General features: G+C 44.1%; 2 protein-coding genes across 6 annotated transcripts in view; one reads left to right on the top strand and one right to left on the bottom strand.

The window, feature by feature from the left end:
* LOC308320679 (guanine nucleotide-binding protein subunit alpha-11) overlaps positions 1–6,885 on the bottom strand; it is a 43,129-nt gene extending 36,244 nt beyond the window's left edge. For all 3 annotated transcript variants that reach the window (XM_080771292.1, XM_080771290.1, XM_080771291.1), the window contains exon 1: positions 5,582–6,885. In XM_080771292.1, the coding sequence (XP_080627418.1) occupies positions 5,582–5,717 (136 nt within the window). In that variant the 5' untranslated portion in view covers positions 5,718–6,885. The remainder of the gene's footprint in view (positions 1–5,581) is intronic.
* A 2,519-nt stretch (positions 6,886–9,404) lies between these two features.
* On the top strand, positions 9,405–24,112 carry gna15.1 (guanine nucleotide binding protein (G protein), alpha 15 (Gq class), tandem duplicate 1). Of its 3 annotated transcripts, none has more exons than XM_080770807.1 (8): positions 9,405–9,631; positions 10,124–10,295; positions 14,293–14,477; positions 16,169–16,323; positions 17,443–17,571; positions 18,464–18,593; positions 21,070–21,223; positions 23,731–24,112. In XM_080770807.1, the coding sequence occupies exons 2-8, from the start codon at positions 10,145–10,147 to the stop codon at positions 23,943–23,945; spliced, it is 1,119 nt and encodes a 372-aa protein (XP_080626933.1). In that variant the 5' UTR covers positions 9,405–9,631; positions 10,124–10,144; the 3' UTR covers positions 23,946–24,112. The 3 variants fall into 3 exon arrangements, with proteins under 3 accessions (XP_080626933.1, XP_080626935.1, XP_080626934.1); XM_080770809.1 differs by having other exon boundaries at positions 10,134–10,295; XM_080770808.1 differs by having other exon boundaries at positions 10,137–10,295.
* Positions 24,113–24,512: the final 400 nt, after the last annotated feature.

Below are 24,512 nucleotides of genomic sequence, written 5' to 3' on the forward strand. Positions count from 1 at the left end.
GGTTAACTTTCTTAGCGCGATCAAGGATTTATAAGTCCCAAAGATTGCAGTTTGTGTCATTTTGAGGAGAAAAGGGACTATTAAGCGTGCACGCGGTCGGATCGGGATGTAGGTGTTTCTACCATGCGAGTTAAAACAAATCCCAAAAAGTAAATAATCAAAAAGGTACATTCATACTTCAATATCATGACATCAAACAGTACACGCTGATAAAATGTGAGCTAATTTGGGATCCAACGACCGTTGTGAATGGTGGCGGGTGACGTAGTTTAGCTCGTCATCCTCATTCATTCACTGTAAAACATCGCAGGAGGCTTTAATGGGCTTTAATGGGTTGGTCTATAAAAAGGATCTGAGAGCTACATAATAGATCCCAAATGACAGCTCTCCAAACCACACGGTTATACTCTTTTATATATATATAACAAAACTCACATGGAAAAGAAAATGCCTTATATGTCTCTTAAATCAATCTCTTTCAATGAGTCCATTTCCTGCCCTCTCATATTTGTAGTAAAGTGCATTTTTGTAAAAGTATGACAGCAATGTTGTCTTTCCCATCAATCACTATTTATTTTATTTTAAACAATAATATGTTGGCAACTCTTGGGAGTAATATCATGGCCTGTCCCAGTCACATTATACTGCCAATCACTGGACCCATCAACCCTACAAGCGGTTCGGTTCTCGTCAGTGTTCCGTTGCATTCAGTACGTACCAATAGGTTGTTAGTAGTTACCCATTATTTTGCTCTAAATTCACTTATCCCTTGTTGGCCCAAGGTTTCCACAGACATACCGACAGACATACCGATTACCTGACGACGGACGATTTGCTCAGACACATATGACGTAAATTCTCCATTTAATGAGCCGTTTATAATAACTCCATAATCTATCTATCTATCAATAAATGCACCACGTCTCTGTATGTGTGTGTGTACGTCTCTAATGCACGTAACTCGAGAAACGTTCGCCCCACCGACTTCAAATTTGACACACGCGTTCCACACCCCCACAGGGAGTGCACTGCAGTGCCCGGTGTCGAGTGTGTCTGACCCACAGTTGTCCAGAACCACCACAAAAGGCCTCTGCCCGGGGGGGCTCTGGACAGGGCCCCTGCCTACGGTCCATATATGGAGCTGGCCTGTTCTGACAACACAACACTCCATATTTGGGCATGCCTGACATCACAACACTACATATTTACTGTAGGCATGCCTGACAGAACTCCATATATATATATAAGGTCACGGTCAAGATCAAGACTTTATTGTCCACAAGGGAAATTTGTCTTGGGCTTCCACCCCTGCTGCAGCCACACACAAAACATTAATAATAATAATAATAATAATAAACAAAATACATAACAGAGGGAGACACAACATTACACAAGTGCACACATAGTGTGAATAATCTAACCTCGTGCAGTCACTGCTGTTTCAGAGCCTCGTTCAACATTTTAGTTGAAGCTGGTACAAACGATTTTTTTTAAACCTGATGTACTTCCACTTCGGTTTTTCGTACCTTCTCCCAGAGGGCAGAATTACAAACTCTCCATTAAAAACATGGGTAACATCACTGACAGTTTATTTAGCCTGTTTTAATGTAGCCTGCTCAGTCATAAATAAACTGCAGAGACAGAGAGGGGAGTTGTCTTACTTACCCCTATGACCTTCCCTACAGTTTGCACCAATCTGAACAATTTGGACCTCACCGAGAGAGAGAGAGAGAGAGAACCAAACTGTGATACCAAATCTGACCAGGCTTTGCAAGACTGCTCGATAGAACACTATAACATACACAACAACAACACAATAACATACATTTCTGGTCAACACCATGAACCCTGAGACGTCGGAGGAAGTGCAGTATTTGCTGTAGTTTACTACAGAGAATGTCTACATACATGTGTGTTCCAAGTTAGTGAGTTGTCAATCCAGATCAACGGTTTCATTGTGTTTTCTGGCATTGAAAATTGGAAAATTATGAATAGAAATTACATTTCTGTTTGCCTTTTAGGCTTCGTAATGAAAAAGTGCACAGGGCAGAATGGCAGATATAGGCTTGAGCAGTCTGCCGAACACATAATTAACACCTGCCCCCTGTACAGACCAGCCTCGGAGGCCGGCCTGACTGCCACGTGGGACCAGAGACAAGGGCGTGGCTACTCGCTAACCCAGTTGGATATTTGAGGATGATACACGAAAGAGGAAGAAGCGTACAGTACGTGTCACAAAGTGATGCGTTGTATTGTTTTGATTGGATCGTTTCACTTTTTGCCTTGGCAATGTAACCGTATATTTCCGCATGCCAATAAAGCCCTTTGAATTGAACTGCATGTAAGCTTGTGGACCTGCTATTTCTGCTTCTTTTTTTTCCATGTATGAACATCTTTCAACATGGAAACGATTATGACGAAATAATTGCTATTAGACGGTTATGTAATAATGTTAACAACCCTACTCGGGTGGCGCAGGGTTCCAAGTGCCAGTGTCCACCACCACTGCAGAGTTTAAAGGTTTGAATCCACTACAGTGTGCATCCGGCTTGGCCGAGTGCTTATCTGTGTGGATTTACCCCATGTTGATTACGTCACCTGGCTGCACGAGAGCCTATTTTTGCTTGCATGGACGGACGGAGGCCTGTGTGAGTTTGTGCCACATCTGTCACCGTTCTAGTGCTGCGCCTTATGTTCTGCACCTGTGGCTATATATATCCTCACTTTATTGCAGCACCTGATGTACATACTGTACCTGCTGCTATTTATAACAACGTATATACACAATGTATTTTTATACACACACACACACACACACACACACACACACACACACACACACACGTATCAGGAAAGACAGTTCGCCATCACCGGCTATGAGTCAGGCCTAGCAGGAAATACGTTGAGTGGTTATACTTTGGGTTTTTTTGTCCATATGAAAACATTCCAATAAATACTGCAGCCCAAAAATACGTGACAATATACTTAACTCTAGGAAATCTAGTTAGCACAGCATGTGTGGAATTGCTACAATTACTTGAAGAATGACATGCAAATTACATTCTAACAGAGCTGTTGACTCTGTACAAGATGCCAGTCAGTCAGTGTAACACATGAGGTACACCAGCTCCGTTACCATTCATTAAGCCTGAAAATGAGTCTGGACTCTGGAGGGCAATGGGCATAGCGTAGTCCCTAGAAACCCATAATTCCCCAGCAAAAGCCACCTCTGGTCTAGACTCTGCATCAGCCTTTTTAACCACTTGAACCCTAGCATCCCTATTTCGCAGTGAATCTTCAGCAAACCTCGCAGATTAGTGGTTTGGCCATTTCTGCAGGGCAGGGCTTGACATTAAGGCTTGTCCTGTTGTCCGGGACAAGTAATAAATATTTCCGGACAAGAGCATTAAAATTGTACTTGTCCGTTGGACAAGTGACTCTTCGTTTCACTTTTTCTGTGACGCTCCTATGTACAGTATCTCCTGTCCTCATCGCTGACAGAGAATGTTGTGAATCTTGTGGAAAACACATTTTCTGCCAGAACTTGGAAACTAGGACTATACCTATTTTCACCATGCTATATCCCTTAAACATAAACTTCTTTATGCTTTTTATTTTTGCTATTTTGAAATTGTTCAACTAGCCAAAAACTCTAAATAATAAAAAAGGCAAAGAAGTTTAGGGATAAGAGGTATAGCAATAGCAAAAGTGCACGCGAGGTTAGGTGCGTCTTCTCTTAAATCTAGGGGGGGGGGGGGATTTTAGCGTGTATGCACGTGCACCGTTCCGTTCCTGCGCGTGCACGTCACAATTTGTTTGGGTACCACGGTGTGGCACTGCGTTCTACGACCATGACACCACTGGTAAAACCCTTTGTCTGATTATCCACCTGATCCAGATTAGATCCAGATTAAGTTATATGGTTTTAAGTCATAACTGGCTTACAAACAAATCCAATTACTACCACCAAGTCAGACGATTAAACAACAGTCTTTAGTCCGGCAGCCGGGGTTGTGGGGTGGGACATTTGGTATATAGTTTTTTTTATTGGCTTAAATTTCCCTCCATTGTAAATATGCAACAGTGACCCTTTTGCCAATTACAATGGAGGGAAATCCAAGATGGATGCCAGATTCCGAGACGGAGTGGATTAAAATACTTTTTTTATTGAAAGCTACGGGGGTACGGGTTGTAATTGCTTATAGCCTACCCTAATCGGACAAGTGGGGCAGCAGGGAAAGCACCTTAGTTTTTGCATTTGTACACGTTAAGAGTTACTCTGAGGCAAAGCTTTTCAGACAGCAAGCCATGGGGCAAGTACCCTGCTTAGACTCTCGTAGAGAGCGATGATGTCAGAATCGATGAATACGTCTACGGGAGTCTAAATCTTAGTCTAAATCTTGTCTATACTGTATACATTGAGAGAAAAGTACTGTCGTAGCAGACAACCCGCAGCACTCCAGGTTCAAACAAAATCCTTCTAGGTGCAAGGCTCGGAGATATAAGTTGAGGTGAACGCTGAGGAAGGCCATACAGACCGAAACGCGTACGTTTTCAGTCTCAGAGGTAAATAAAATCATGTAAAAGGACATACAATGAGTGCTGTATACATGCATTCATGAATCCACTTGGCTGTCGGTATTGAGCTTTTTTTTTATAGGGGTGTATATGCGACCATACCATTGACATCCTATATAAGGCAAAAATGACAACATTTCATTATGCTTTAAACAAAAGAAGCCTGACGGCTGCCGGACTACTTCACTTCACTTCAAATCATCAATACCACAGTTAATCACAGAACTTCTAAACAGAATCCACTGGAATGCCAGGTCAAATTCAAACTTTGAATTGTGCTTTGCATGCCTTGCTTCACAGCTGTGCTGGTCAGAATGGAAAAACGTTTTCATGGTTCTGTGAGATGTTGCAAAGGCCTTGCTGAAATGAGGTTCCAATTCCAAACATCAATGAACTGTGGTAAAACGTTTCTTTAAAAAAAGAAACCCACAAAAATGACTCCATAGGCTGCAACCCTATAAAGAAAAACTTCAAGTTCCTCATCGAGAAAGAATAAGGAGTGAATTGGATGTCCCCTCTCTTTCTTATCCTATGAGAAGCTAACTGTACTACAAACATGTCACTGTCAGTGTCAATTGGCTTTTAAGACAGCCCTGGAGGGTGCATGAGGACATCCCAAACTTTGGCAAAGCTCTAGATATCTTTATTGACGTTTCAAATGACAGAACATTCAAATCATGCTTCATACTTAACGTTATAAAGCAGCAATAATTTGAAGGCGTTTTGCATCATGCATATGCCTCAGTCACGCATTTAAAAATAAAGCGTTTTCTACTTTTATTTTTTAAATATGAACCTTTATTGAAAGGAGCCAATGGTTTTGCATGTTATAACATTTATGGAAACGACGAGGTTACCAACCAGGGGTATTCTACTGAATAGGCCCACTATACTACTGCAAATTGCAATGCTGAAAATGAATCGGCAACGGCAATACATTCATGGTTATGAGGAGGGGGAGATGGAGACAGGGGGGGGTGGGGTAGTAGGAGATAAGACGTACCCAGTAAAAGAAGTTTCAGCTCCCTTCTGGCATCTCTCTTGTCTCGCCGTAGTTGTTTTTCGATCTCGGAGTTGATCCGTTTGGACTCCTTCGCCTCCTCGCTCAGGCAACAAGCCATCATGGATTCTAAAGTCATCACCGCAGCGAGCCAGTCTTACATAGGGAGCCTACCGGGGGCCGGGGCTACACCTTATTACGTAAAGTAACAGATGTGTATAAACACAACGTTTCTTTGCGAGATGGATGGCGAAATCGAGTCGTTTTCCCCACAAGGTTTCCCGGCGAATGCCGACTCCAGCAGTCCAGTCCAGGGCTTGGGTGCTTTGGTGCGAAATGTGGCCTTCCTTCCTTGTCGATGATGATGCCTGGCCTGGGGCCGCCGCTGTCAAACACTGACAGCTTCAGTGGAAGGCTTGTGCGCTGCGTAAATCTCCAAGCTAAACGTTCCAGTGGATGACAGTCACCTGTAGGAACTCGATTCCTACGTCCCCAAATAAAACACCGCGTCCAATTAAGAAGCCACGTTAGTGTCGCGACTCATGGGTAGCTGATTTTTTTTTTTGCCGTTTGATGAACCCCAGTATCCCTAACTAGCCGGTTAGCCTGTCGGCCCAGTTCACGTATAAACGCATCAAAATACGCTGTATGGAACGTTTAAAATGACAAACTACGAGCTCCGGTCCCAGCGGGACATACTTGGCTGCCACTGTCCACACATCGGTACAAACTCCCCCCAGATAACACGCCCGAAAGAACCAAAACCAACACACACACACACCCGCGCGGCGACAAAGACCCGGCCGTCCAACCGCCCATCAGCTGCCTAAACGAGCCGACAAGCTCATCGCATATGTCCGGGAAAACGTGCGAGAGTCCTCCCGGCGGTGAAGCAGCCACGCTCCTCGGTGAAAACGTTACTCAAGCAAGCAGAGGACAGTCTGGATGGAGGCACCCTGCTGGCTAGCTCGTTAGCTTAGCTAGCCATCACTGATGTTGCAGAGGCTCAGCTGGATAGTTAGCTACACTGTCCAGTTTGGCATAAGACAAGACCCCCCATCACATCACATTGGTGCTGAATGATGATGATCTCCAAAACACGTCATCCGGGTCAAATAATGAAAACTCCACAGTCAGACAGACAGCTCAGTGCGTCCAGGGTTATTATTATAATAGTCCGTTGCGTGTATTTATTTATTGTGTTTTATTTTTCCTTTTTTGTATTTTTTTAATAATGTGAGTGTGTTGAGCTCGCGCGTCACCCACTCATCATATCAGCGCCGCGGTGATGAACACACTGATGCTTCGATGAGCTGACGCCTGGAACACATAAGGCGAGTGACAGTGGGAATGCCAATGAGAAGACAGAATGGGGGCGTCTTTCTTTGGGGAGGTTTTTTTGTGTAAAGTTTGCGTGAGGGGAAGTGAAGTCTTTCTTTCGGAGGGAGGCGTGTCAACGACGACGCAGGCAGAAATATGACTGGATGGACAACGCCCATCCCCTGGCTGTCAAAAGCAGCGACGTTCAGCTCAAAGCCAGCCTGTCACTGTCGGCGCGTCACCAGTGCCCACTAGTGCCGCCACCCACCACCACCAGTCGCCAGTTACGATATGTTATCGTTATCCTACGATGAATAATATAAAATAATGGTGACTTTTAACAAAGACAGCGGTTTCTAACGTTGTTCATCACCGTAATATAATAATGTAGTCTACTGGTCTTGGTGGTGGACTGGTGGTGGACTGTGGGCTCCTGCTGCGCTTTTCTTTGGCAGATTAGAAAAGTCATATTAGTGTGCCGGGTGACATCCTGTGGATATTTTGTGTAATTGCAATTGATTGATTGATTGAAATATTTATTAACAGTTTGCAGAAGTACAGTACATTTCAAGCACAAACTCAATACAAAGACTGTTAACTGTGAGTGGACGACCCAATTAAGCATTACACTTGTTTACAAGAGGGTCCACCTTGTTCAATTCATCAAACAGCTCTATAATGACGCTTAATCCTATTTTATGCATCAGCTTTCAAAAATCTACAAGCTCACAGCAAACGTTGTGGAGGCAAAAAAAACTTTCAAATTGTGAAACATTTTGAATAAAAATCCTCTCTTATGGGGTCCAAACAATATATTTCATGACAGTCCTTGACAAGATTTAGTTTATTAATACAACAAATTAACATCAGAGCCAGGGGGGATTTGATCCCTTCTATTTGCCCTTTTGTGTGTGTGTGTGTGTGTGTGTGTGTGTGTGTGTGTGTGTGTGTGTGTGTGTGTATGTATGTATATATATATATAAAGTTACACATTTTTCTGTCAATTAAAAAAAGTAACTGGGCAGGGGTTTGATTGATTGATTGATTTAAATATTTATTAACAGTTTGTAGAACTAGAATTACAGTACATTTCAAGCACAAACTCAATACAAAGAACTGTGAGTGGACGACCCAATTAAGCATTACACTTGTTTACAACAGGGTCCACATTGTTCAATTCATCAAAAACATTTAGAGACATACAAATAGACACTTCTATGTAGTTAAGGAATAGAACAGGAATCCATCATGTATGTGGGTACATTTGTAAAATTGTCAGATTAATCATTAAGCCTCCCCTATTTCCTACTGTAGCCTACAGGGACAAAGTCTCCACTCTCTTCCTCCTGCTAATGAGATTTTTCTCCCAGAATCATTATAAGAGTAAGGACCCACCTGTGCCAGTAGGCTATACTGCTAGCCTAAATGTCCTGTAGCCTACACCCATTTTTAATCACCAATTCTGTAAATTGTCTCCTTTCTATTCTTTTCCAATTCACATTGCATCTTGGCTCAACTCTCATTGTTTCCTTGCCCCCCTCTCTCTCAAGTTAACAGCAAGTATATTAACAGTGCAGACAGTATGGTTCTCTCTCTCTCTCTCTCTCTCTCTCTCTCTCTCTCTCTCTCTCGCCCCCCCCCCCCAGCTGTGGCTCACTGAGTCACCGTGTTACCATGGCAATGTGGAGCACGGCCGGGCCATCTTAATTTCTGTTGAGACCTGTTGGGAGTGCGCGCGTTGGGAGTCCATGGAAATCTTGCCAGACCGGTTCTACTGGCCAGGACAAAAGATTGACATCCAACGAGCTGTAGAGAGGGGAAGGAGTGACAAATACCTGTTGTGCACCTCGACGACTCACCTGATTCAAAACTAATTCGTTATAGGCTAGGCTACGCCTACACTACATTATTGAACTGATCTCAAACGTGGACTGGATATGCAGTAATGTAGGCTAATCTGTAAAATGAAAGCTTATTGTTGGGTAGACGACGACGTCACGTTAGCCATGGTTCATGACGCTCGTATTTCATTATAATAATAATAATAATAATAATAAGCCTAATCATCATGGCAGTCATGTTTCAGGGCTAACGTCACGTATATAAACCTAAACCCATGTTCATTGGCAGTTTCGAGAAGCCAACACACATCCTATTCCTGACCACTTTTCCGACAGGCGTTATATCATTCAAAAAGAAATCTGAAACTATACGTGTCTCTTGTTGCCTTGTGTGATAATGTATCGCTCCCCTTTTACTAGTAAAATGTTTGTTCACTTGTTGTAAACTTGACAACTTGTAACCTCTGCAAAGACTCTCCCTGAAACATGAGGCTATGGGGTTACTGCAGCAGGCAGGCCCAACAGAGGGATGGCTCATTCGAAACTTTATCCGCGGCGCAGCGCACGGAGTCACTCAAGGCGCATTCCAGAGTGTTTTCATTTCGCCACCTACATACTGTGCATATTCCACCGCACACGGCACACGTATAGACCAGCAGATTTTTCACGAGGAGCAGGTTGTTAGTAGGCCTAATTAGTTTGACTTGAAAAGTGTTTTAAGATTAATACGTAAACGTTCGTAAAGTAGGCAAGGCTAGATAGTTCTTTGCGTTTACGCAAGGGCATTTGCGCCGGTGGATTGGTGCCAGTCTACGCGCTTAGAAATGGACGGCGAAAGGCAATCAAAGTCGGGCTCTGCGTGTTTTCAAGGAGTATGACGAACTGATTTAAGGTAGGCTTAACACTTGAAACAAAATGTAATTGTATAGCCGACGTTTGAACGTATATAGCATGCCCTATAGTCTACTCTACGCTTTCGTTTACATGGTTTTCTTTTCCCTCGTCAACAATGATGGGAAAAGTTCGCTCTGGGCTACCTGTGAGGAATAATCTCTATATAGGCTGCAAAAAAGCTTTACCGCTTACAAATTGGATTTACAGTCATCTAAAGTATAAGCTTATAGTGTAGGCCTACTTTGGGGTATTTTTCAGTGCTGACTAACATGACCTTTCCAAGTTTCCATTGAATCCCTGCGTAGGCTATGGCTTTTCAATTGGTCATGTTTTGTTTTCCATATCCAGAATCAGGGGATTTCCAGGTGACAGCAGGCGGGTACCAGGCCGTGTGGTTACCGTAAAAGAAATTATAGTAGCTATAGTGATAGTGAATCAATGACAGATGAGACAAAACGTGTGTGTGTGTGTGTGTGTGTATCTTTCACAGGTCCTAACAGCAGAGTTTCCCATGGAGGGCTGCCTGCGATGGTGCCAACGCACCTGCCTCTGTTTCCTGACCGAGGAGGAGAGGAACACTATAGCGGTGGACAAAGAGATCCAGAGACTTCTCAGAAATCAGAAAAAGAGAGAGCGGAGAGAAATCAAAGTTCTCCTCCTAGGTTGGTCATTTCTATACCTATACCAGGTTGCTTTGAGGCATTCTGAGATGCCATATAATACAATACAATAACATTTGGTCAGATTAAATATGATTGATTGAAAAAACGTTATTAACAGTTTGCAGAATAAGAACAGGAAAGTAGGCCTATAGTTCAATCATGTGGTCTGCCAAGAGGATTAAAAACTAAAGAAAGGCTTTCCATTAGTGTGCTCCATTTTCAATTCATCAGAACATTTAATGACATACACATATATACAGTACTATGATGAAAAAAAAAACATCATATAAACGGTTATTAATTAACAGAGAGGGGGCTTTGACTTTTTTTTTTTTTACTGGGTCCAGTTTCGAATTGCAGGCAGTAAGTGCCCGTAAGTGCTCTCTGACTTACTGATGTGTAAGGTATGTGAGCAGAAGGGGTGGGGTGGGGCGACAACCGGCAGAGGGTGAGGCTCACGATATGAAATTTAAAGAACCTATTTACTCACAAGCCAAGAATGAAAACTATGTGAAGCATGCCAGCATGTGTATACAGTATGTCAGATAATAAGTCAGATAATAGCCTTGCTGCCATACCTCAGACTAAACAAATGACGGGGAAATGTTTCATAGAAATACGTATATATATATTCAGTCAATGCTATTAATTAGTGCCGCAGCAACACCATTACTGGTCAGTTGTTTACACGTTCAGAGTTAAATCAATACACAGGATTGTGTTGTGTATACAGCATCAGTGTGTATAGCAAAGTCAATGTTACAGCCATTTCAAAAATGCATAGGCCTATTTAAATGAACTAAAATGACTTTCTTTGTCAAATTAATGCATGAATTTTGGTTCAAATGATATGAATGCTTTAATCATTAAAGCATTCATATCATTTGAACCAAAATTCACTCATTATAAAGTTGAATGAGTAACCAAAGAGACTATAAGCAACTTAATGCAATGGTTTTAACTTTTAACCACACACACACACACACCAGGCAGAGTCAGGTTAACACCAGCATCCCTATTAATAGGCAAACATTCAGCAAAAAAGAGATAACTCTGTACTAGTTCTGCATAGTGAATCAGAGGAATACGAGACTGCTCGCCCCTTTACCAACCGGCCCCGGCGATTTAAAAAAAATGTATAGTTAACAGTTAATTTAGTATTTCCCTCCCTCTCTGAAATGATCTTGTATACAGATTTATTTGATTGCATAGTAGTCGATCTCTATACGTCTCTGTGACAAAGAACAACATGTCACAGAGACGGTGACTGCTTAATTAAGTTATTTTAGTAGGCTAATTTAGTGTTATTAATCACATTTCTTCCATGTAGCCCACGTTTTGTAATGGCATCATCATGCTATTATCATGCCCGTGGATATACAGAGGGAACTTAACAATGATTAATTAATATGATAATACCTTTAAAATAATCACAAACATGAATTATGTTTGTTATTTACAGCTAGTAGTTAGTACTAGCTAGTAGCTAGTACTAGTTTACAGCTAGTAGTGGGGCGAGATGGAAAAGGGGCAAGCGTATACCTGTTACCTATCAGAGTGCCTTTGCCCAGCAGCGAGCATTAGCATGTGGAATCCAAGTCCAAATTGATGAATTTGTCATCTCAGATCCACCGTCCATCCAGGCTATGGCCAATCATGGAGCCACAGACTGGTGTCATATTGATGATGTCATAACACCCATAGCTACAGATTGTACAGGAACGTATTTGTATGGATGAGTCCAGAGATGACTGAACAGAAAACTATACGCTCTGGCAGAGTAAACCAATGTGGTATCTATACTCACTGAACAGGACCATGAGGTCGCAGACCTTCAGGTGGCGTTTATTCTTTCTACGTCCGAGCATGGACAATGACATGGTAACGCCCCGCCTGCCAATCGGAGGATTGGCCTATACCGACACAGCCGGTGTCTGCGAGGTGGAAGATACATGCTGGATAGTCTGCTGCGCGAGGTTACTCCGTGGTGGTGGGAAATAAATAAATAATACAAGTCAAGTACGATATGTAATAGAGAATGACAGCTTGGCACGCGCGACAGCAACTTTTATTTTTGTAGAAGAGGTAAACTAATATTGTTTATGCCGTTGGCCTGTTTATTTGTATACATGTGTAAACTTTAAACATTATTGTACTGTAAAAAAAAAAGTCTCTTTTCCCTTGATCTTTATTAGTATAATAATAGTATTAGTTTAGTTTTAGTTGAGATTAATACACGATAATCAACACTAACACTTTAATTTAGAACACAGTCAAATCAAATCATAGTACATAGGCCTACGTGTTCAATCAATTATTCAATCAAAGAAAACGGCACAAACAATATTAGTTTGCCTCTTCTACAAAAATTGAAGTTACAAATTACTGTCGCGTGTTGCCATTCTCTTGTACTTGTATTATTTCCAAATTCCCACCACGGAGTAGCCTTGCATCTCGGACGACAGGCAAGACGGGCAGTGTCGGTAGGCCAATCAGAGGCAGGCGGGGCGTTACCATGTCTATGCTCGGACGTAGAAAGAATATACGCCTTGTAATCTATCTTGAGTCACCCTGGGCAAGACCTACGATGTAAAGAGTGTTGTGATCGGTCGGAAAATATCGTAACCGGGGGAAATACATCTGACGGATGTTCCGGAGGATACATCCGCCGATAGCTTCTCTGCCTTACGTTGTGACCAGGCTTTTCTTTTCGGAGATAAGTAAGCCTGGGACCGAGGCTAATCTTGAGTAGGCAGATTCAACAATCAACAGTGTTTGTCACTACAACATGATGTGAAAAGGAAAGTAGTCCATAGACTTAGCTGCCCAACATGGCGACATTTCTGAAAGCCAGACGTTGGAGGGACTAGCGCCCCTCAAAAAAAAACATACTATAATGCAATTAGCCCTTCACTAAATCCCACCCCAAAAAGTAATTGTCCAATGCCAATCCAAATAGTTTAGTAAATGTTGCTATGCAGGTCAAGCTTTCGCCACCTCATAGCTGTCAATGTTATTTTGCATGGCTGTGTTGTTGAACACATATACACAGCTTAAAGTTACACGACTAAGCCACCCAGGTGATGGCAATAATACTAATGACCGTATTCTTACCGTGCAACATGAAAACTCTTGTCAGGGTGGTCGTTATTTTTAGTTTATTTAAATAATGTCATGCACATTTGTCCAGTGCATAGCCTACTGCAGGCCCGGTTCACTAGATTTAGAAGACATTTTGATGCTCTTGCTACTGAAATGATCGATTATTTATATGGAGAAATCCCGTCATTTAACGTGTATCTCTATTGGGGGAGAAGGACCACTTGCCCCGTCTGCTAACGTGCCTGTTGTTGTTCTACAGAGGCAGCCTCTGTAGACATTTTTAAAGCACAGCTCAAGACCCACTTCTACACCCTTGCTTTTAATTGATCTTTTAATTTGTTGTTATTCATGTCCTCAGCTGTATTGCATTACTGCTCTTGCTTTTTTAATGTTTATGCCTTGCTTTTCTTTTCTTTTTTTCTCCATTGCTCTGTAAAGCACGTTGAGCTGCATTTCATGTCATGAAAGGTGCTATACAAATAAAGTTGTATTGTTATTGTTATTGGACAAGGACTGGTTGGGGAGGGACTTAGCGAAGGATTAATTAACCCATTCTGAACGGGAACCCATTTTGGTGTTAGCATCATGTTATGCTTTAGCTATTGAAAAATAGCAGATCTACAAGCTCATAGCGCGCCACCGAGTGGCGCGCTACGAGCTTGTAGGTCTGCTATTTTTTTTAAATCGAAGAACGACTGACATTTTTTAGAATCTGATCTCAGGTCAGAATGGGTTCATCAGACCAGTGTGTGTCCAGTGGAAACCCCGTATGAATCTGATCTCAGGTCAGAATGGGTTAAAAGGAACACTTATCCGAGAATACTAAGGAATGAGAAAAGACCTGACTCCACAGCCGCAAAAAAACTAATCCCGACTTTCCTGTTTGTTCTTCCAGGCACCGGGGAGAGCGGTAAAACCACGTTCATACGACAGATGAGAATCATCCACGGGAGAGGCTTCTCAGAGGAAGAGAGGAAGGCCTTCGCCAAGTGTATCTACCAGAACATCTTTACTGCCGTCAAGGCTATGACAGGAGCCATGGCCTCCCTCAAAATCCCCTACGCCAACCCAGAGAACGAGGTTCACCTCACACACACACACACACACACACACAGAGGGAGAGAGACCAACCTGGTTTTCGTCTTTTCTCCCTGCTTTCATCAAAGTCTGACAAGTGTTTACATTTACACTCATGTTCCTCGCCTCCTCCCGATCTCTTCCTGTTCCCTCAGTCGCTTACTGCTCGGCTCTGAAAGACCTACTATATTTGTTGCGTAAGGTGCAGTATTCTTTTTCACCCCCTTCTTTTGACCCCTTTTTCGTTATGCCATTGAATTCATCCCCTCACACATATTTCGTGCGTTGTCACTGCTGTTGTATCCTATACCGAGTCACCTGCCAGCGAGGAGCCCCCACCGGGAGGACGTAGAGCAGGGGTGCCCACACTTTTTGACTTGAGAGCTACAGCTCAACAAGATCTACCTACCGAAAAAATAATATTATATACCATTGCTGAAAATAGTTTAAATATGGAATAGCGGCGCTGGCGTTAAGACAAATGGAAATAGGTAGGTAGTTTTTTTGTATTTAATCTGTAATGCTACGGACGTTTGTGCACAGCAACACTCTCGAAAACAAAATATTGCATTGTAGGTTTGAGCCGACGGACCCTTTTTGATGTCATGACATCAAGTGGCAGATGCCAAAAGTATTCTTTTAAATACTTTTTTTAAGCGGCATGTCATGTGATCTATACCTTTTGGGCACCCCTGACGTAGAGCCTTCGCCCTGCTTCTCCCACCCAACACTCCCTGCTGACAGCCCGTAGGAATACGTGCAGTGATATCACCCTGTTCTCCTCGGCTTACCTCCCCCGAACACGTGTGGTGGTGGTGGGCAAGCACTTCACCACTGCGCCCACAGGCTACAGTTTCACCCCATGTTTTTACAACAATAGATGTCTATTTTGGTGATTTCTGCAAAACTGCAAACGCGTAGAAATACACGCGCGCACACGCACACACACACACACACATACACACACACACACACACCCCTCATCTTGCGGCCAGCAGTATAAATAGCAATCCCTCATTACCACCATCCTCACCTCTACACACACACAAACGCCTACACACACTTTCTCGGATATCTAGACTAAGTGGCATGAATGATGCCATAACATGATAGTGTTCACTGTAGTTTATTACCAGAGAACACCAGAGAACATTGTGATCATTCGTGTATTTGTAGGAATATGACTTGCACTACAAAATAAATTCACAATATATACATTTTTCAGGAAATGAAGATAACCTTATGTTTGCGGCATGGGGTGCGCACGCTTTTCCGACACACCGAAGATCCGAAGCGGGGGGGACATGCGATGCGATGCGAAAAAGCGATGGTCCGACATGCGCTGCTCCCGTGCTTGCGGTTAGGGTTAGGATAGGATTGAGGTTTCGGATCAATAAATCAAAGCAATACTGCCTCATCAAAGTTGGTGTTGTGACTTTTATATATTGTCAATTACTTGCATGAGAGGGGGAGAGGTGGTGGAGTTGGCTGCTTCAGCAGACAGATTAAGGGTTCAATGGAGTTAAGAGGTTTTGTCCGAAAGCACTTTTCATTGGTTCAGTATTGTTTTAACAGACAATAAAGACAATAAATAGTGATTTATGCAACAACAACAAAAAATCAAAAAACCTAAAAAAAAATCGGTGGTTTCGTCCCGACAGCAACGATATAACAGTGTATGCCTCTCTCCTTAGATGTATGCCAAATGGGTCCGCGATGTGGACAACGTGCATGTGACCCAGTTGGACCGGGGCTATGTGGATGCCATCCGACGCCTCTGGGCAGACTCTGGCATCAGGGCGTGCTACGGTCGACGGAGTGAATACCAGCTGCTGGATTCCACAGAATAGTGAGTAGCTTGTGTTATAGCTGGGGAATACCGGTATGTCTGTATGCGTCACCATTTCAGTTATCCATCCATCCATCTTCAACCGCTTATCCGTACACGCACGCACACACACACACACACACACACACACACACACACACACACACACACACACACACACACACACACACACACACACACACACACACACACACACACACACACACACACACACACACACACACACACACACACACACACACACACACACACACACACACACACACACACACACGGTACGACAAATAGTGAAACTAGATTTTGTGTCTCATAAGTTTGCCATATCTGCTTTCTCTCCCACCCTCATTGTCTAATTGAAAGCAGAAATGCATAGAAATAATAAAAAATAAATAATGAAACTTCATGTATGTAAGGTTGAGTTGTAATTTAAGTTTATACATTTTACAATCAACCTTTTAATGCAATATAATGGTTATTTCTGGCATTGCATAAATAAACCCTATGCCTATTGTTCATTTCCTCCCGTGTACACTGGAGGGGGCTAGTCATTTGAAAGCTCAGCCTTTTATGACTTTTCTCTGCCACATCGAAAACCACCAGTTGATAGAGCCACCCTGTTGTGTTATACATTAACCTATTCAAAATGATTAAGTGTTAGTGCAACGTAGACTTTATTGGCGTCAAAGACCTTACCTAATGCAGTCAGCCAGTCATCAAGGTGAGTGTGATAAGAGACGGTCAGTCAACATTCAGTTAATGACAAGTTGATTCAACAGAAGCCATAAAACGTCAACAGAACATACAGTGAAAGTGACTCATTCAGTCTCTCTCTCTCTCTCTCTCTCTCTCTCTCTCTCATTTACCATTCTAAATCCTTTCCAAGTCATTTCCAGTTCCAGAGTTTCTTTCACACGGTCGAGGCTGAACTAAATACTAAATGACTAAGCGACTTAAACATGTTGTCCATACACACTCTGATGTTTTGCCAAGTTCAAGACCGACGGAGCCCATCAACGCCTTCCAGAATAGAAATTGTGTCGCCAATATAGCACGCGTCTCACTGTCTGACTTTCTCTCTCAATGTCTCCCTCCCCCTCCCTCCTTTTCCCTCTCTCTCAGTTACATGACAAATCTGGACCGCATAGCGGCTCCGGAGTACGTCCCCACAGCCCAGGATGTGCTGAGAGTTCGCTTCCCCACCACGGGAATCCACGACTATGCCTTTAACGTCAAAACCATCACACTCAGGTTGGTATCGGTTAGCGAGCCGTCACGGGACGAAAATGAAACACCATGAACACCATTCACCACCACGTTGTGAAAAAACGCCATATAGACTGAGACTCTTGTGGGGCCATTGAAGGACATATTGTCTGATTGATTCGGACGCAGTGGGGTCCCATTTTCACAGTCACAGCCCTAACTGAGAAACGTGTGACTGAGAAACTGAAACTGTGCAGACTTTTTTTGCACGTTGTTTCCTTGGAAAGTTACTGGAAAGTAGGGTGAAGTTTGTGAATAATGGAACAGAAATAGAGGCCTGTCACTGAATATTTGGAGAGTTGTCACCATGCATTTACACCAACATGTTGGCAGAGAGGCAAGACGAGAAAGATGCCAAATGACTCCGACCAAACTCCCCAACCTGAGCACCCATTCCCAACATATATATATTTTTTTGTAATAGGTAGACAGAAATGGTACCCATCTTTTGTGATAAGCATTTGAAACTGCATTCTATGACAGGCTTCTGTTACGGCCTGTCATGCTTTACAACAACACAGATGACTCATTTGGGAGTTTTCACCAAAAATAGATATTTTTGTGGACGCTGACAGAGAAAGAGAAAGAGAAAACAGTCAAGGGAGAGTGTGAGCGGGGGCTTTTCCAACGTCTGACCACAAGTGGGGGCAGCAGTACCGCAAGACTGGAGCGTGAAGGACAGTGGAACTGAAAAACAATGTCTAGACTATAGAGTCTAAACATCTCCCTGGACGAACGACGGTTCAAAAACGTTGACAGATCTTTATATTCCATCTCTCCTACCTGAGACTTTATGTTTTATTGAATTTTTGCACCACATATACTGTATTCCTTACCTCCTCTCTCCTGTCCCTGTCCCCCCTTCCCCCCCTGTCAGGATTGTAGATGTAGGCGGACAGAAGTCAGAACGCCGGAAGTGGATTCATTGCTTCGAAAACGTCACGTCGCTCATATTCCTGGCCTCCCTGAGCGAGTACGACCAGGTCCTGGAGGAGAGAGAGACAGACGTAAGAGTGTGTGTGTGTGTGTGTGTGTGTGTGTGTGTGCGTGCGTACGTACGTGCATGTGCACACGCGCACGCGTGTGTGTGTGTGTGTGTATATATTATACCTGTCTAGTATGCACTGTCCTCCCCGTGTCATATCGTTCTATTCACAAACCTACCTGCCTGTCTCTGAGTCCCTGAGTCTGCCTGATGGCGTCTCTATCACTCAGCGAGGCCTTTTGTGTTTCTTCTCGTCTGTTTATCTCTCCGTCTGTCCAGCTGTCTCTTTCTCTGTTGATTCATAACCCCCCCGAGGCTTTCAGTCCTCCTGTCAGCCTGTGATTCTCGGAACCCGAGTAGTGAACCCTACAACGTGCCAAACCTCTCTCCCAGTATTATGCTCCCCCACAGGCACTTCATTCCTCCGCCAACAGGTCTCACTGTTGAGTAAGGAAACAGAAAACACGACTCTCTCTCTCTCTCTCTATCTCTCTCTCTCTCTGATTCCCTCCACCAGCCAGCCCCCCCACACACACACAACACGCAACACACATAAGCCGTTTATCTCTCACAGCCACTTTGTAGACTGCCTGCACATTCATTAACCTCCACTGTGTCGTCCTCTGTGCTTCCGTACCCCACGAGACCCCCCCCCCCACACACACACACACACACACACACACCTGATACCGGTCCTCCTCTTTCATGGAAACCTGAAATCCTTCCAGGTCCAAAATGCCTGCATGCCTGCCTCACGTCCCTGCATGGGGAAGGAACTGCTGCCTTTCAGAATTGTCACATCACAGATTAAAAGAGTGTGTGAAATTTGTTTTTGTGCATAGTTCTCTCTCTCTCTCTCTCTCTGTCGCTCTTCTGCGTAATCCAAATGGCCAGCCTATACAAAGCCAAAGTGCAGTAACTATATACGTTCGTGATTTTTGGGGGATAAACAATTACCTCAAGAACAGATACACAATTACACAATATAATTAGTGTGATATGCAGGCTGACCAGTTGAAACACTTTTGAACACATTTTCAGTTACATTTCTGTGTGTAGTTACTGCACTTTGACTTTGTAGTGCAGTATACATTATCTATCTTCTTGCTCAAATGAAATGAAAATGAAAATGTTTACCTGCTCACCTCTGACAATGTTTTAGCTGCAGCGCCGCCAAGCGTTGCATTTGAACCTACCTCACAATTGCTGTCCATGTCTGAAACTATACCTCTTGTGGTTATATCATAATGCCTAACCTTAAACCTTAACCTTATAACCTCGACTAAAACTATGCCTAAACCTAACCGTAACCTTCCAAAAATAATAACCTCAAAACCACGCCCACCCGGGCGAAAGCTTTGGGAAAGAGTGAGTCCCGTTCATGTCTTTTTCCCTGTCCTTTTCCCCATACCCCACACGGTGTCTCCAGAACTGTATGGACGAGAGCCTTGCTCTGTTCTACACCACCATCCACTCCCCCTATAACCCTCTCTCCCCTGTGTCTCCATCCAGAACCGCATGGACGAGAGCCTGGCTCTGTTCTACACCACCATCCACTCCCCCTATAACCCTCTCTCCCCTGTGTCTCCATCCAGAACCGCATGGACGAGAGCCTGGCTCTGTTCTACACCACCATCCACTCCCCCTATAACCCTCTCTCCCCTGTGTCTCCATCCAGAACCGCATGGACGAGAGCCTGGCTCTGTTCTACACCACCATCCACTCCCCCTATAACCCTCTCTCCCCTGTGTCTCCATCCAGAACCGCATGGACGAGAGCCTGGCTCTGTTCTACACCACCATCCACTCCCCCTATAACCCTCTCTCCCCTGTGTCTCCATCCAGAACCGCATGGACGAGAGCCTGGCTCTGTTCTACACCACCATCCACTCCCCCTATAACCCTCTCCCCTGTGTCTCCATCCAGAACCGCATGGACGAGAGCCTGGCTCTGTTCTACACCACCATTCACTCCCCCTATAACCCTCTCTCCCCTGTGTCTCCATCCAGAACCGCATGGACGAGAGCCTGGCTCTGTTCTACACCACCATCCACTCCACCTATAACCCTCTCTCCCCTGTGTCTCCATCCAGAACCGCATGGACGAGAGCCTGGCTCTGTTCTACACCACCATCCACTCGCCCTATAACCCTCTCCCCTGTGTCTCCATCCAGAACCGCATGGACGAGAGCCTGGCTCTGTTCTACACCACCATCCACTCCCCCTATAACCCTCTCCCCTGTGTCTCCATCCAGAACCGCATGGACGAGAGCCTGGCTCTGTTCTACACCACCATCCACTCGCCCTATAACCCTCTCCCCTGTGTCTCCATCCAGAACCGCATGGACGAGAGCCTGGCTCTGTTCTACACCACCATCCACTCGCCCTATAACCCTCTCCCCTGTGTCTCCATCCAGAACCGCATGGACGAGAGCCTGGCTCTGTTCTACACCACCATCCACTCCCCCTATAACCCTCTCTCCCCTGTGTCTCCATCCAGAACCGCATGGACGAGAGCCTGGCTCTGTTCTACACCACCATCCACTCGCCCTGGTTCAACACCACGTCCATCATTCTCTTCCTCAACAAGACTGACATCCTGGCTGACAAGGTCCAGACGTCCGACCTGCAGAAGCACTTCCCCAGCTTCACAGGTAGGCTGTGTGTGGAGTGTGCGTGCGTATACGTGCTGGGGTAGGCAGTGGGTATCTAACTAAATAGAGAGAAATAGCAATTTGCGTAATTGCACAGTATGTACCCCAACAGCTCTTTTTATGTCTATGAACGAACATGCACGTGTGTGTTTGTGTGTGTGTGGGGTTTACATGTGTGGCTGTTTGTTTACAAGCATTCACAATATGGATGTGGGTTGTTTTCATATTGGGTTGTTTTGTTGGATATGCAGTTATTTGCACTGCCCTATCATGGCACCCCTGGAAACAACAACACAGTGGAAATACTAAAAAGTACTTTGTAAAGTAATGTTGGTCCCTGTGCTTTCCCTGGCTCTGTCTATCACTATAGCTGCCGGCAGTGAGCTTCCACGGAACCCATGAACATTAGCGTTTGTTTAAATACTAGCCACAGCACCTTTTTTTCTGTATTTCACTTTCTTTCTTCCTATATTAACGGTTTTGTGACAACGTTTCGCACAAGACACGTAGCATGACACCGAAGCCTAAATCAGGCTTTACTTGGGACAATTTGGATATTGGACGAGACGAGTCACAAAAGTATTCGAAAGTGCATTGTTTAAAATAAAAGTATTCAAAAGGACATTTGACAGTATTGCTGTATTCAAATTTGACGTAATAAAAAAAAAGCTTCAAGCTCACAACGACTTTTTCCCTTCCTAAAAATGTAGAGAAGGCAAAGGTACAATACCGGTATTTGTATTTTAATGTCTCTAGCCCAGTGGTTCCCAATCGTTAGGACCCCCAAATTAGCCCATTTAGGCCTGACGTCGAAATAAAAAAAACGTTCGCTCTGAAAGAATATATATTCAAAGATTTGTGGCGCATTTTCACGATTTTTCAAAAATAGCTAAAGTATTACATAATGCTTAGTTAAAACACCAAAGGAACTTCAGCAGATAATGGATGGAGCCCGCACACCACAGGTACAAGATAGACGTTCCTTATTGAGAATTCTGACAACGTTTCCATTTGATCCATTTGATCTCCATCAGGTCATGACCTGATGAAGATCAAATAGAAGGAAACGTTGTCAGAATTCTCAATAAGGAACGTCTACCTTGTACCAGTGGCTCAGAGCCTCTGCCTGATGACCTCAAAAGTCTTAATATCTAGAGGGATATCCCTTTAGTCTGGTGGTTAAGATGTTGGACTTTCACACGGGAGGCCAGAGTTCGAATCCCGGGCTCCATCCATTATCTGCTGAAGGACCCCCAAATTGACACTAATTAGCCTGTGGATACCCATTTGAAGAGATGTGCCAGGGAACCGCCATAAGATACGTTTTTTTACGGCTCTAGCAGTGATTCTCAACCCGTTTCATTTCAAGGACCCCCCCCCGTTTAACATGCATTAGGCTACGGACCCCCGTTTAATGGCATTTCTATCTCTGGGACCCAAATTTATATAGTAAAATCTTAACTCTGAGAGTGTACACATGGAACCAAATGGAGCCGTTAGGGTTCATTTGGTTCCATTTGTACACTCTCAGAGTTACAGACCCATAAGGGTTCATTTGGTTCCAAACTATCATTTAGCTCAAGGACCCCACTTTGGGAACCACTGCTCTAGCCCAAATGTAATAAAGGCAATTGACTTAAAATCCACTCTGAGCACGCCGGGACTTCTATTCTTTATTCCTTTTGTATATATACTTTTGTAAATACTATAACTCAAAAGTACAGATACTCAAAGTAAATGTACTGTCCACTACATCTTGCCTCTCTCCGAGACCCCATCTCCCTCTGTTACCCATAGCAACCTTAAATACCCTCTCTGCGCAGGTGCGTGTGTGCATCTATATGTGACGGAGAGAGCGAGAGTAAGAGTGTGAAATAACACATGCAATTATATGCCAGTATGTATGTGCGTGCGTGCGTGCGTGCGTATGTGTGTGTGCGCGACTGTGCGTGCGTACATGCGCGTGTGTACGTGTGTGCGCGTACATGCGCGTGTGTGCTGTGTGCGTGTGTGTGCGTACATGCGCGTGCGTGTGTGTGTTTGCAGTGGAGGGGGGGGGGGGGGGGTGGTACAGTAGCTAGAGTGCTCTTGTGCTTCCCCATAAGCGATGTGAAATAATGAGTCGTTTATGGCAAGGCTCCATGCTGGCCAGTTGACGATTCTACGAATGCCTTCTAAATCATGACAGTTTTCTGGAAAATGTTTCTATATCAGTGGTTTCAAACTACTTCATGTCAAGGACCCCTTGACATGATTGGCTGCGGACCCCCCATCTGAAAATATGTTGTTCCAGGGACTGAGAATGAGATTAACATTGTGTTAACACAAAGTACTGAATGCCATTGACAATGAATGGCCAGCTTTGAGTGTCTGTGTAAACGCAAACATTGTGTAACGCAAACATTGAAGACAAAAGAGAGGACGCAAATTACGATTGGCCGGAATGAGATGATGTACGATGATAAGATATTAAGAGCGCCCCTCACTTACATTATTTATGTTTTCAGGCAATAAACGAGACGCGGAGGACGCCAAGAACTACATCCTGAAGATGTACGAGCAGCAGGCCTGCAGCCACGACAAGAGGGCCAAGCGGGACAAAAGAAAGACCTTGTACCCACACTTCACCTGCGCCACCGACACCAATAACATCCGCAAGGTCTTCAGCGACGTCAAGGACACCGTGCTGTTCACGTCTCTCAAGGAGTACGGCGTGATCTGAACTATACTCTCCACCCGCGTCTGATCCTTTGGATTGGATGGAAGATAAAAACCGACAACCTTTGTCTTTCTGGACCAGTGGTTTTTCCTCCCGGGGGGGGGGGGGGTGCCTGCAGTCGACAAAGAGAGGAAAATGTAAAGGAGAAAAAACAAAGACTTTTTTATTTATTTTTTTTGCATTTATGGACTTTTAACGACGTAATAAAACAAAACAGCAGCCCACTAGATGTCATGTGGCAGCCAAGTATATATGGACTTTTTAATGTTTTCTTTTAACATTAAATGTTTGTTTAAAGAAGTGAGGCGCCCCTCACTTCACACGAGTGTGATTTTTGTTTTATTTTTTAAACCCAAAAATAGGGGGGAGGGGGCACAACCAGGGGCTACGGCTATTTCGGGCTCGACCTTGACATGGAAAGGTTTGGAAACGCCTGAACGAAGCCCTCATCAGAGCACGTTGATCCAAACGGAGCACGTGGCTTGTTGTATGTTATTATCATTATTACACTAGATATGAAGAGGGAAATCTGGAGCTCTCTGCTGGAGCTGTTACCCCCCGCCACCCGAC

Source organism: Protomyctophum bolini, assembly GCF_963924005.1.
Source record: "Protomyctophum bolini genome assembly, chromosome: 8".
Classification (NCBI taxonomy): Eukaryota; Metazoa; Chordata; class Actinopteri; order Myctophiformes; family Myctophidae; genus Protomyctophum; species Protomyctophum bolini.

What these genes read in the sequence shown, in the direction of transcription:
- gna15.1 (XM_080770807.1), top strand. Translation starts at nt 10,145, where the DNA reads ATGGAGGGCTGCCTGCGATGGTGCCAACGCACCTGCCTCTGTTTCCTG. An exon ending in AATCAAAGTTCTCCTCCTAG is followed by an intron (nt 10,296 to 14,292) that starts GTTGGTCATTTC and finishes TTGTTCTTCCAG; the next exon opens with GCACCGGGGAGAGCGGTAAA. An exon ending in ACGCCAACCCAGAGAACGAG is followed by an intron (nt 14,478 to 16,168) that starts GTTCACCTCACA and finishes CTCTCTCCTTAG; the next exon opens with ATGTATGCCAAATGGGTCCG.